We start from the raw sequence: 14,619 nt of genomic DNA on the forward strand, positions 1-14,619 counted from the left end.
TGTATCTTACCAAACTTGCCTCATTCATTACCTTTCCCATCCCTATGCCATTTCTCACATCCCATTTCCATCCCATCTTATCACAAACATTGCTGGAACAATTCACAACTCAGCAGATATCTCAGAATTTACCAATATGCCCTGCATCCGCACTATCTTTAAAAACCCAGGTGAGCACTATTAATCTGGAGCCACAATGCATGATTCCTGACATTTGCCACTGACATGGCAGACAGGGGGTAATCAGCACCATGCTTTTCGGGTGAGCAGTGTGGAAGTGAGAGTGGGACTTCCTCTTCCCCTCAAGACCAGCAGTGAAGGCAACAACACCGTGCCATGTTGGCCTGTTGCAAGGTTCCTGCTATTTTGCTGTGCTGTTTCCCACAGACACAAAGCCAGGTAGCTTGTCATAGCAGTTTGCAGGCTCCAGTCAAATGAAAGGGGGCAGTCTTCATCTTTGGTTCCCAACAGTAAGTCAAGGGTACCCTCTGATACCAGTCCAGACCTAACTCTGGGTGGTCACAGTCAGGATGCTGGTTGAGGACAAGATGTTGGGCAGCCCACTGCCCGTCTTGAGTCTTGCTGTTCTATTCTGCTCTGTGGAATGGGAATGAGTATTACAGCTATTATTGTTAATGCAGATGGGTCATGTCCTGAGCGAGTAGGCAGCACCAAGGAAATGCAGAGTTGATGTTGTTAGTTGGGTGACAATGAGTGAGGGAAGATGTTGCAGGCAGTAGTGAGCATGGAAGGGCATGAGCCTTGGTACAAGGTAGATACAGTAGCAGAGGGAGAGTGAGTATGAGCACTTAGAGAGAAGATGGTGGCACTTACCCTGTCTTGATCCTAATGCACACCAAATCCCTTGAGCCATCCATCAGTGCTTGCTGAGTCATGTTAGCATGCCATCCCCTCAGCCCCTCTGTTCAATACTCCTCCTATGAATTGCCATGGGATGTTTTATTATGTTAAAGGTTCTATATAAAGGCAGAAAGCTGAGGTGGTTCATCATGGAGGAGAACAGATAGCGTTTCTGCCCAAAGGTAGGCAGCCTCTCTCATCTGCCCCCCATTAGCCCCACTTTAGCTGAGAGTGCCCCGCATGCCCATATTTTCTGGCACAGGATTATTCTCAACATCCAGAGGAGCTCTCGAGGTAGATGCTTGACCCACTGAAGAGGAGCTGGTAAACTCAAACTTGGATCACAGTCAGAGCGCAGGCTTGGCTCTGTAATCAATCACTCCCAACACAACGTGCTACTTACAACATTTACATGGCACCTTTACTATAGACCTCACAAGGTGCTTCACAGCACTGATGGTGGGAATAGTGACAAAAAGCTTGGTCAGAGGTTAGGTTTTAAGGAGGGTCCTAAATAAGGAGAAAGAAGTGAACAATGTTTCGGGAGTGCATTCCTGAACCCAGGACTTGGGACAGAACCACCAACTGTGTGTGAAGAATGTACAATGGGCCAAAATTGAAAGAATGGAGAATTCCCAGAGGGATATAGAACTAAGTTTAATGAGAAATGGAGGTTGAGGCCTTGAAATAATCAAGGTTAAGAATTTTTAAATGGAGTTTTTGGGAGTTAGTGTGGGTCAGTAAACAATGAATGGAAGCAGCTTAAAATACAAGCAACAGAGCTTTGTACAAATGCAAGTATCTGAAAGGTAGAAATGGGATGCTGGTCCTAAGAATATTAGTAGTCATAGAGTCATACAGCATGGAAACAGAACCTTCGCCCTAACCAGTCCATGCCAACCATGTTCCCAAACTATACTAGTCCCACCTGCCTGTTCCTGGTCCATATCCCTCCAAAACTTTCCTATTCATGTACTTATCCAAATGTCTTTCAGGTGCTATAACTGTATTTGCATCCACCACTTCCTCTGGCAGTTCATTCCATACACAAACTATTCCCTGAGTAAAGAAGTTGCTCCTTATGTCCTTTTCAAACGTTTCTCCTCTTAAAAATATGCTCCTGAGTTTTGATCTCCCATACCCTCAGAAAAGAACCATTGCTTGTCACATTATCTATGCCGCTCAGGACTTTATAACCTCTATTAGCCTTGAGTTATCTTGTAGCAACTACTAATTTTTTTTTAAAAAGTCAAGAAACTACAGTGTCATCAAACTAAATTACTGGACAGAAAAGCAGGAATTCACTTCAGGAAAATCCAGTTTGGAAACACACACACAGTCAGCATTTAAATCACTAGTATTTAGAGTCTTATAGTCATAGAGATGTACAACGTGGAAACAGACCCTTCAGTCCAACCTGTCCATGCCGACCAGATATCCCAACCCAATCTAGTCCCACCTGCCAACACCCAGCCCATATCCCTCCAAACCCTTCCTATTCATATACCCATCCAGGTGCCTCTTAACTGTTGCAATTGTACCAGCCTCCACCACATCCTCTGGCAGCTCATTCCATACACGTACCACCCTCTGCGTGAAAAAGTTGCCCCTTAGGTCTCTTTTATATCTTTCTCCCTCACCCTAAACCTATGCCCTCTAGTTCTGGACTCCCCAACCCCAGGGAAAAGACTTTGTCTATTTATCCTATCCATGCCCCTCATAATTTTGTAAACCCCTATAAGGCCAACCCTCAGTCTCTAACGCTCCAGGGAAAACAGCCCCAGCTTGTTCAGCCTCTCCCTGTAGCTCAGATCCTCCAACCCTGACAACATCCTTGTAAACCTTTTCTGAACCCTTTCAAGTTTCACAACATCTTTCTGGTAGGAAGGAGATCAGAATTGCACGCAATATTCCAACAGTCCTAACCAATGTCTTATACAGCCGCAACATGACCTCCCAACCCCTGTACTCAGTACTCTGACCAATAAAGGAAAGCACATCAAATGCATTTTTCACTATCCTATCTACCTGCGACTCTACTTTCAAGAAACTATGAACCTGCACTCCAAGGTCTGTTTGTTTAGCAACACTCCCCAGGACCTTACCATTAAGTGTATAAGTCCTGCTAAGATTTGCTTTCCCAAAATGAGCACCTCACATTTATCTGAATTAAACTCCATCTGCCACTTCAGTGACTATGAAGAGTTTTACTATTCACTGGAAAGTGAAAGCCCGCAATTATAGTGACTGATCCTTTGCCAGTCTAATCCTGCTGGAATGGCATCTAGTGAATTTACAGACGTCTCTGATGAATCATGTTTCACCTTTTTATCTAAGCAGGGGGAGGAGATGAACACGTTATTTGTTTTAAGCAATTCGTGATCAACGTCATTGGTGGAATGTTAAAAGTAATCTACAAATTTCAAAATGATGATGATTTGATTAGCCCTGTCACTTGGCAGAGCGTTCTAAAAGTTCATCTCTCAGTAAACTGTTAGAACAAGGAAAAGTAACAATGTTAGATTTCATTGTTCTCAATGTTACTTTGCCACAGTAGAACTTTTGGAACCAGTTTAATTGGTCTGTATTAGGGAGATGCCTGGGCTACTTCATCTGTTTTGGAAGTGGCAAAGCTTTTGCATTTTTTGCGTCTTCACTCGAAATGTTTTGGTGGATCCAGTGTTTCCTGTGTCTCAGCCTCATCTCCCTCTGAACTCGATCACATGTTTTCATGTCCAGGTGAATTCTTGAAATGCAACACTTGAGTATCGCTGAGGAAAGATACAAACCATTGAAACTTTTTGTCATGTATTCATCATAGAATCCCTAAGTGTGGAAGCAGATCATTCAGCCTATCGAGTCTACACCAATCATCTGAAGAATTACCCAGTCAGACCCATCCCCCATTTCCCTGTAACCCTGTGTTTCCCATAGCTAACCTACACATTGCTGGACACTACGGACAATTTAGCATGGTCAGTCCGCTGAAACTGCACATCTTTGGACTGTGGGAGGAAACTGTAGCACCCGAAGGAAACATACGCAGACACTGGGAGAATGTGCAAACTTCACACAGACAGTGACCTGAGGGTGGAATGGAGTCCGACTGCCTTGCGCTGTGAGGCAGCAGTGCTAACCACTCAGCCACCGTGCTGCCCTAGAACTTATGCAAGAAAGCCAAATTTAAAAGTAGCTCTGATTAGTTGATGTGTTGCCATGGAGAGCTATTGTCTTCCATGCTTTTACTTAACTCAAAAAAGGCACAACTTCTATTTGCTTGCAAAAGACAAGTCCTTGTGTTCGAATATATCTACCTTCTAGCATATGCAAGTGAGCTACACCTGGCATCATAGCGGCACTGAAATTCATATTCTACATTAACCAATTGTGTGGTAAGGCAGAATGTTCTTTCAGCATGACAGCAGCATTCTGCTAGTGAAAAATACATGGCCACTTGATGATTACAAGACTACAAGCTGCTTCATCCTATCTCTTTTTTTTAATGTGCAATACTCATTTCCTGGGAGAAAGTGAGGACTGCCACACTGTTGACTCCAATGCTCATTTCCTAGCTGATTTACAGCAAACATATGAGTTCAACTCTTGTTATTGAGTGCTGGGCATATCGCTGCCGTCACAGTTGGAAAACATCCTCAGACATTCTGAGGTTATAAGAAACACAATATAAACGTAAGATCTTTCTTCTTTCCTTACATTCAGCTGATCTCTGACTTTGGAAGGCAATAGAAGGAACAATATATCGCTAATGCTTTAGATTACAAACTGTCAATCAACTTAATTAAAGAGTAAATGGATAACTGAACAGCAGCAGAGACAGATTGAAGATTTACGGTACTTCCAGGCTTAATTATCTTTTTGAGTAAGATAAAAAGTAACAATCAGTCAGTCCCGCTACACTATACATTATTGTGAACTGGACCATGCCCAAGGTCACTGAAAGTTGACTATAATATGAATATTTCACTTGCTGGCCTTTCTCATAACTATAGATGTAATGTTCAATTTAAACAATGCAGCCTCTCAAATATCTTTCAGAGAAGGGTAACTGGAACAGAAAAAAAATGTAAAGATATAGGGTCAAATTTAAATATTTAAATTTCATGAAGGAAGGATCCCACACTGGCTGACAACCAGCCAGATTATTTTTCTGAAGCCAAGAGGAGCCATTTGTTTCTCATGTGACTGGATAATTAAAAGTTTAAGCTTTTGTACACTTTTGTTCAATGTCTCCTTTTAAGGGCAACCCATGGTGGTACAAATAGGTGGTCCACGTACAACACACTCATAAATTGGACCTTCAGTTTGTAATCTGTGTTTTATGCACATCACTAAGACTTCTTTTGCATTTGAAAAGTGAGCTCCTTCCTAAAGCAGATGAATTAGCTGAGCACTTAATGATAGCTAGTAAGCTACATAACTGCAGCCTAAGAGCAAGCTTAAAAGAGCAAGGTGGGGGGAGAGGGGAGAGTTGGTGATGGGTCTAGTGCTCTTATTGCTGGACTGTTAATCCAGAGGCCCAGATAACACTCTGGGGACCCAGGTTCAAATCCCACCACGGCAGATAGTAGAACTTGAATCCAACAACAAAACAAATCCTGGAATTAGGGGCCTAATGATGACCATGACTTCATTGTCAATTGTCAGAAAATCCACCTGGTTCACTAATATCCTTTAGCGAAATAAACTGCCAGCCTTGCCTGTGTCCCCTACACGTGACTCCACACCCACAGCAATGTGGTTGACTCTTAACTGTCCTCTGGGCAAATTACAGATGTGCAATAAATACTACCCAAGTCAGTGATGCCCACAGCCTGTTAAAGAATTTAAAAAATTGCCCTCTTAACAAAAAGCTAACAAACGTACCTGCAAATAAGACTGACAAGATGGTTGCAGATTTGAATTGAACATTTGAGCCCTCCTTAACACAGGCTTAAGAGATAATTTTATGAGCCTTTACTGCTGAGGAATAGTGCAACATGGGAGATCAGGGTCTTCTAGTAGGAAAGCAAACTCTCAAAGTCTGCCTGTACCTACTTATGTGGGTCACTTCCTGTGTGATCCTGATTCTTAACCCAAGATAGAATGATATTCAACAGCATGATATATGATTGATAGTAATACATCATTTGTTTCCCATCTATACAACTCCAGTGCCCTGCTGTCCTGCGCTAACAGTGGATTAATTGTACAGTCTGACTTTATCATTGATGTACTGGGGCACTGCAAGGTTTGCTACAGCTTATCAGTCCTCTGTGAGCTGCCTCCTTCCTTAATGCAGGAGAGGGAGGAGGGTTGGAATATTTCATGATGTTGCTCATTGCCTGTGGCTATGGGAAAGGAACATCAGTCAGTGCCTCTCTGCTTTCATCTCCAGAGATCCAGCCTTCCAATTCTATAGGTTCCCTGATATTCCTCTTGCTGGTATGGGGCAGGATGTATGATAGGCACATTTTATACACTCTGTGGGGATTGGCTCACTTCACCTCTCTGATTTACACTTGTGAATGGGAGTTTTGCTACATTTTCGTGAAAGTATGCCACAGAATGGGAAGGAAGCTCCTCATCGAAGCAATAATAAGCCAAAAGTTAGAACTGCTGTTCAGCATCACCATCTGGATAGCTAGGTACACAAAGTCCACACATCAAAACAGGATGATGCCTATTCTTCCTTCACCGCCTCTCCCCAGGTAACCCCATGCTGCTGTAGTGCATATCAGAGCCAGATCCTCAATAGTAGTGGGACTGGCAGGTGCTGCTTTTCCAGCAGACTAATTGCTAATGGAAAAGTGACAATAGTAAACTGTTTGGCCCCAGTAAGACTCACTCTTCCCCAACATAAATAACAGTGACCATGGCATTTACATTGAAGTGAGGGGTGGGACAGATCCCTGGAAATTCGCTCCCTGCTAAGTGCTTTGGCACAAATGCTAGTCACTTGGTTGGTTGGATAATTGCCACTAGGATCTTATTGACAGTCACTGTCCTTCATCTATTTGATAACTGTGCTGTTTGTTCGCAGGTTCAATGGCACTGCAGGTCTCGAATGATTGCTGGAGCCAATTTCTACATTGTTGGCCGTGACCCTGCTGGCATGCCACATCCTGTGACTAAAAAAGACCTGTACGAGCCAACACATGGAGGCAAGGTTCTGAGCATGGCTCCAGGGCTAACCTCTGTGGAAATCATACCCTTCAGAGTTGCTGCATACAATAAGGATAAGAAATGCATGGACTTCTATGACACAGAAAGGTAAGAAGTTATAAGGACAACCTTCAAACCTGATAAATCAAACTTAAGGAACTGTGACAGATCAGCCTTTGAATCCCTGGTGTTGCAACCGTTGCTGGTCAATCTCAAGATCCTCTGTCACCACAATATAGCTAACACTCAATAAATCCAGAGAAAGAAGAGAAAGCATTCAAAGCGTAACACTTGCCACCAAATTATAACTATATCATTAACACACTTGTCTTCATTGGTCAGACCATTGAATAGAGGAGTTGGGATGTCATGTTGATTGTACAGGAAATTGGTGAGGCCTCTTTTGGAATACTGTGTACAGTTCTGGTCATCTTGCTATAGGAAGGATATTATCAAAATTGGAGAGGGTTCAGAAAAGATTTACCAGGATGTTGACAGGACTCGAGAGTTTGAGTTATAATGAGGGGCTAGATAGGATGGAACTTCCTTCACTGGAGCGTAGGAGGTTTAGGGGTAACCTTATAGAAGTTTATAAAGTCATGAGGGGCATAGGTTTTTCCCTAGGATAGGGGAGTTGTTGCCTGACCTGCTGTGCTTTTCCAGCACCACGCTCTTGTCTCCAAGTTCAATTTCAAGGTGAGAGGAGAAAGATTTAAAATGGATCTGAGGGACAACGTTTTCATGCAGAAAGTAGTTCATACGTGGAATAAACTGCCAGAGGAAGTGGCAGATGCAGGTACAGTTACAAGGTTTAAAAGACATTTTGACAGATACATGAATAGGAAAGGCTTAGAGGAATATGAGCCAAATGCAGGCAGGTGGGACTGGTTTAGTTTGAGAAACTTGGTTCACGTGGAAAAGTTAGACTGCAGAGTCTGTTTCTGTGCTGTATGACCCTATGGCAATGGTGACAATGTTTGAATTTCTTGAGCTTCTGGATGGATGGAGCATTTAGCCATCCAAATAAAAGGGGACATGGCAGCAGGAGTAGCCCATACTTTGCCTTTCTAAATCATGGTTGATCATCTACTTCCACGTTTTCCTTCACTTTAGTTTTAATGTCAATAGTTTTTCAAAAAAATTATTCATTCGGGGATATGATCTTCGCTATCTGATCCAGTTTCAAGTCAGTGGTGGTGCTGCCAAGTCACTCTTCGTGATTGCAATTCCTAATCCAGAATACACTTTGCACCCTTGCTATTCTGTGTTTCCCCCAAGCTCTATCAATCTTCATTTTGTGGAGACTCAGTAACAGTACTTCCACAGCCCCCAGTGGTGGAATATTGCAAAGATTTGCTGCCCTCTTTCGGTTATTATTCATTATTATCATTAATCATTAGGTGATCATTTGAATGGAGGAAATGTGCGGGATTATAGAGAAATGGAAGGAGAACAGCATAGTGCTCATTTGGAAAGCCAAAACAGACATGATGAGTTGAGTGTCCTCCTCCTACACTGTAACAGTTGTGCGATTCTGTCTTAACATCTACTCTCCGAGAGACCAATATGGGAGTTGGATTTGTAACTGACACAAGCAGATGAAGTCAGTGCTGAAGTGGACCATTGGGCCCCTCTGCCATTCAATAACATCATGGCTGGATTGATTGGGTGTCAGTTTCTACATTCCCCTTCGCCCCCAACTGTGTTTCCCTTCCCCTTAAAATAATCTATCCACCTCTGCCTGAAAGATATGCGATGACCCTTCCTCTATTGTCTTCCAAGAGACAAAAAACCTCCCTTCCCATCCCCCTTACTCACCTTCCAGCCCCTCCCCTTCCATTTCTTTGACCAACCCTTCCTTCCTGCTACCAACCGGATTCATCCTGCCCATTGACCAAACAGGTCGTACCCTCTACCTGTGCTCACCATCCCGCCCCTTTCCCTACCCAAAACCCTCCCCACCCCCTATATCTGCAGCTGCCCTTACAACCACCCCCATCCTGAAGAAGGTTTGCACCTGAAACGTTGACTTCTTCCCCTCTTGTTGCTGTCTGGCTTGCTGTGTTCTTCCACCCTCCTGCTTGTCAACTGTCCTCTGAGGCAGAGAGATGATTTTAGAGGGTATGTGACTCTCCAGAAAAACCTTACTTGTAAATATGTTACACCTTTTTACCTAGGTGTGTTCCTCTCCATTATGACATAAAGTATTGACAGTGTTAGAGCGACATTCAATATGTGGAAATAAATTTCAGAAAGCCATTTTGATGACCTAGGAACTTATGGCTGAATCGGACAATACATTCCATGTGTGATAGATAAAAGACTCCATTTTGGACCCAGAAACTGCTCATGTTTTCTCTATTTTGCCGGAGGAAATCAGTACCACTGATTTTGGTGTTGATAAAAATGTGGAATTCTGTATATAAATAGCAACCTTTGATAAACCTCTTTCAATTCTCTTGCACAGAAATACCTGTACAATTCTCTGCCATAGAAAGGCCAAAACATTGAATGTTTTCAAGAAGGAGTTAGATATATTTCTTAGGGCTAAAGGGATTAAAAGTGGCAACTGAGTTGGATGATCAGCCATGTTCATACTGAATGGTGGTCTAGGCTCAATGGGCTGATTGGCCTACTCCTACTCCCATTTTCTATGCTTCTGGAATAAAATCTGGCCTGAAGAAAGACATTTTGTATTTATAAAGAATATTTTTGATGTGCTCAGGTTGTTTCATAGCACTGTGAGACCAATTCAATATTTTTAAATTGCAGTCATGCAAAAGAATGTGGCAGCCAATTTGCATGAGTTAGTTTCTACAGCAGCAATGGGACTATCATCAGATAATCCATGTTTGTTAATCTTTCTGAGGGATAAGATTAGCCAGGACAAAGGAGAGAACATGCCATCCCTGTTTCAAAATAGTGTCATGGGTTCTTTGACATCTACCCAACAGAGTAGGCAGAGCCTCAGTTTAACCTTTCACCAACAACTCAACACAACACCAAAGCCTCAAAATCTAGCTTTTATGTTCAAATCTCTGGAATGGGGTTCAAACCCACCCTCAAGCGGTGAGAGTTTTACTCACATGGCTTAGCTAATATCACTCAGAGTTACATTAGGATGTCCATATAATTGGCTGAGGATGAGCTGCCTCTCTCCATCTTCCTGCGGAAAACATTTAACTCCACTGCATAGCTTCTATCAACATACTCAAGATTAAAGACAGAGATAGCATTAACACCTCTCATTTTCTCAGGATGTCTCTAATCATCACCTCATAAATGCAGTTTCACGTAGTCATACTAATGTCCCTCCGATGTATATTTCCTTTTTCGGTTGAGGTAAATATTGACCACAACAGAGCTTTCCTCCTTGAATAATGCCTTAGAATTGTCCCACACTTACCCCGTCAGGACATCTGTTCAAAATCTCAGTTGGATGATATCACCTCAGACAATGTGGTATTCAAATGTCAACCTCAAATATTTGCTTGTCTTTGAGACGAGCTTAAAATCAAACATTTCTGGCTCCAAGGCAAGAATGTTGACACTAATCTAAGACTGAAGTTTATATTTACTAACTTCATCCCAAGGCCAAGAATCTCAACTAATCTCACACCATGTAAGATCAAAATTATGACTAAAACCTAGAGTCATTTAATTTTGAAAATATCAAAGTATCTTGTATTCAATGATGAACTGAGCAGTTTTCTGACAGCAGGATAGATAATCTCTCAGGGATTCCAGGGATATGGTGTGGAGATGAATTCCTTGATCATATTGACTGTTGGAGCAGGATGTACTACGTCATCTGCTCCTTTATTTCTTAAGTTCTTGTAAAAGATGGTCTGAATTTATTGCAGTAGAATTCATTTTGCACAATAGGTGAAAGCAGATCAGCTGCCCATGTCTCACAATGGGAAAAGAGCATCAAGCAGAGTGTAAAATGGGCTAGTAATTCACTATCACCAGTTCACTATCACTGCTTCAGTGTTGCTAGTTCGTAATTACAGTTCATTGGGGGTCAATTAGTTTGACTGCCATATGATGAGAATTTGAAATGCTAAGTTTGCCTAACGTATCTCCTGATTATTTATTTTAGACACCAAAGCTTTGATTTCATCTCTGGCACTCGTATGCGACAGCTTGCTCGTGAAAATAAAAATCCACCAGACGGCTTCATGGCTCCCAAAGCTTGGAGGGTACTGACCGAATACTATTCCTCACTGGAGAAGAATGATTAAAGCATGAAGCAGCAGCTTTTACTTGCAGTTTTTCTTCTTTACATTACATTTCGATCGAATTTGATTTACAGTTATTAATAATTGGTTTCCAAATGGCTGGAGTGTAGGAGGTTGAGAGGTGACCTTATAGAAGTTTATGAAATCATGAAGGATATAGATAAGGTAGGTGTCTTTTCCCTAGGATTGGGGATTTCAAGACTAGGGCATGAGAGGAGAGAGATTTTAAAAAGATACAAGGGGCAGATTTTTGACACCAAGGGTGTGGCATGAACTTCTTGAGGAAGTGGTGAATGTGGGCACAATTGCAACATTAAAAAGACATTTGGATAAGTACATGAATAGGAAAAGTTTGGAGGGATATGGGCCAGAAGCAGGCAGGTGGGACTAGTTTAGTTTGGGATTATGTTCAGCATGGACTGGTTGGACTGAAAGGCCCGTTTCTGTGCTGTATTAATCTATGGCAGGATGAAAACCTAGCTGGGAAAATAGGTTATTGTACGTGGCAATTGTCTAAATGCTATTTATTCTTCACTTATTGCATTCAATAAATGTGAACCTTTTTTGGTGCATTGCTGTAGCCATTAACTTCATATATCAAGTCGCAGTCAAGCATAAATGGGAATAATTTGAGATGTTTTAATATTATACAGGGATCCTGCTCAAAATGGGTGAGTGCAACACTGTTTCCTGGTGGTGGTTTGCACAAAACAGAATTACCTCAAATGTTGACCAACTACTGTGAGACAGGACATTTTTTAGTGCAATCTACGTTTAAAGGGTCAGATTGTTGCCAGGTTCCTTGTAATCTTGTGTCGAATGTGTGAACAGTAAACTTTGTAGCAAGTATACAAGTCATTTTATTCCCTGGCATGCTCTACAAATAACACACTTAATGCAGAATTTAATCTTCACTATCTGAGATTCTTTGAAGTTATTTTATATTTTCATAATTGCTTTACCTAAAGGTCCTTTCGCTTGATAATTATACCTTTTAGAATTCCAGAGAAAATGGAAGAAAATCCTTTTCTGAGCATGGATTTTGAGGATTGCGCTATTTCCCCTCCTTCAACTGTAAATAATTCTTTCTCTTAATAGCCTTTGCCCTGTAGTCCATTTGATAAATGTTGACTTTGCAATTTACTGCCGGAGAAAGGTGCAGACAAAATAACAAAATAGACAAAACCATTGACACAGGTAACAAGACGCCTTTAAATCAGAATTTTTCCAATCAGAACTGAATGCCTAATTTTAAAAAAAAGTCCCTCCCCCCAACCATTTGGATTTAAATTCTTAACAGGAGACTGGGGCATGCACTTATAAGCTGTGACTCCATGTAACCTGCTAACAATGCTGTCTTCTAACGCTGCCACAATAAATAAAAGCATTGATTTTTTAAAATTAAAATCATATTTAAAACACTGTGGCACGGGGAAGGAAGTTATTTTTGCTCCCAGCATACTAAAGCATTGCAATATGCACACAATGAATAACATCAGACGTAAACCAAATAAAACTTTCTACCCATCAGAGCATTGACACTTTAGATTCTATCAGCATCAGCTGGAAATTCAGCAACCTTTATGGTACAGATTCATCACTCCTGCTCACTCTCCCAGGGTTTCAGTCAGCTTGATTACACGTCATGCAAATGTAAAACAATTGTGAAACATTTTACTTTGTGACAAGTGAAAACTGGGCATTTCACTGAATTTGCATGTGTCCTTCTTGGTAAGGTGAGGCAGCAAATCTGTATGGGGGCAAAGTCAAGAAAGAACATGAGAATGGGAGAATAAACTGACTGCTGTTTATATGTGATTTCCAGTATCGACAAAATCCATGCTTAGGTTCATTCCGAAATCCGAACCAAATGAAGAAACTTTTCAATTTGAGTTTCACATCAACTGCCTTTTGATAAATAATAAGGTACGCTTCCAAAGTTGCTTGATGGATTTAACTTTTACTTTTATTATGATTAATGGCTACAGCAAAAAAAATTAATCAGCAAAAGGTATATTTAGTTCCTAGAATGCTGCTTATGCTTTAACTGTATCCATTAGTGCCTTTCCATTAAATGACCAGAAATATATATTTATTTTTAGATATGGAATGGTTTTTACATTGTGCCTTAACAAATGCAAACCTTCGATGCCTTTCATGTATATCGTATAGCTCAACCTTCATCTTAATATAATCATGTTCTGTTTATATGAATAAAAATTTACCAGCATTATCTGTCTGCTACTTTATCACAACGCTCGTAACTTGTTGCTAATGTTATTAATTTATTGCCTCACTGTGAGTCTCATAGAGATACTTCATCGACATGTGCACAAGCTGCCACCTTCACCCTGAAATATTTGCAGCTTCCTTCTTCCTTTTTATTTCGAGAAGTTATTCGAGTCACTAAACAATTCCACGTGGTTCATATAATACAGATACCTCCTCCTGAGAGTGTGAAATAAAAGCAGAAAATGTTGGAAATATACAAGTCTGTTGGCATCTGAAATGTGAATGTCAAAGCAAGAGCAAACGTAATTGCATTTAGATACAAAGATACCCTCAGAATGTCTCAGGCACATTACTGTTGACATGCAGTGCCTGGAAATGGATGACTGAACCAGTTTTTGATGGTGTTTTAGAGTACGTCAATGTCTGGCTGTTTTTGTTTTCTCAGTTGTTGAGACAACTGTGTAATTCCATAATATCAGATCTTTTTAAAATCTGGATCCTGAGCATTTAGTGTTTCTTTCTCTGCACTAGAAAAACAATGTTTTAAATTGGTGTTTTACTGGGGATTTTTTAGAGCATTTGGAAAAATTCCTCTGATCATGCATGGGCTCAATTAAGTACAAATTCTAACGTCACGTTTGACCACCTTGACTTCCAGCTATCACAGAACCCTGCCCTCACTCACCATAAAGAGAATATCAAAAATGAACACAGATGTCATCTGTCTCAACACATGGAGCAAACTGAAATATTTTATTTCTTGAACTGAATCAAAGCTTCATCTTGTATCATGTTTGCTAAATAATAATAAATAGTTTATTTGCTAATTGACATTTGTGACATGTACATTATTGTATAGCACAGTAGCATCACCGTCTCTTCACTGTCACTGGGTCTTGCCCACTAATACCATTGTGGAGGTCTCTACATCCCAAGGACAGCAGCCATCACTATCTGACGGGTATTAGGGATGGGCAACAATTGCTGGCCAAGCCAGCTAAGCCCGCAGCCTGTGAATGAATTTTAAACAGTATGGATCTGAGCCTACAGAAACATGTTCTAAAATCAGAAGTACTTCATTTGTGGAGAACAACTTTACATTTCATAATTAATATGACTGCAT

At 41.1% G+C, this 14,619-nt stretch overlaps 1 protein-coding gene across 1 annotated transcript in view; it reads left to right on the forward strand.

The window, feature by feature from the left end:
* The window catches only part of papss2b (3'-phosphoadenosine 5'-phosphosulfate synthase 2b), a 75,993-nt gene extending 61,666 nt beyond the window's left edge, over positions 1-14,327 (forward strand). The window contains exons 11-12 of the mRNA XM_060841877.1: positions 6,902-7,131; positions 11,126-14,327. Of these exons, the coding sequence (XP_060697860.1) occupies positions 6,902-7,131; positions 11,126-11,267 (372 nt within the window). The 3' untranslated portion in view covers positions 11,268-14,327. The remainder of the gene's footprint in view (positions 1-6,901; positions 7,132-11,125) is intronic.
* The last annotated feature ends 292 nt before the right edge of the window (positions 14,328-14,619 follow it).

This window comes from Hemiscyllium ocellatum, chromosome 22, assembly GCF_020745735.1.
Source record: "Hemiscyllium ocellatum isolate sHemOce1 chromosome 22, sHemOce1.pat.X.cur, whole genome shotgun sequence".
Taxonomy (NCBI): Eukaryota; Metazoa; Chordata; class Chondrichthyes; order Orectolobiformes; family Hemiscylliidae; genus Hemiscyllium; species Hemiscyllium ocellatum.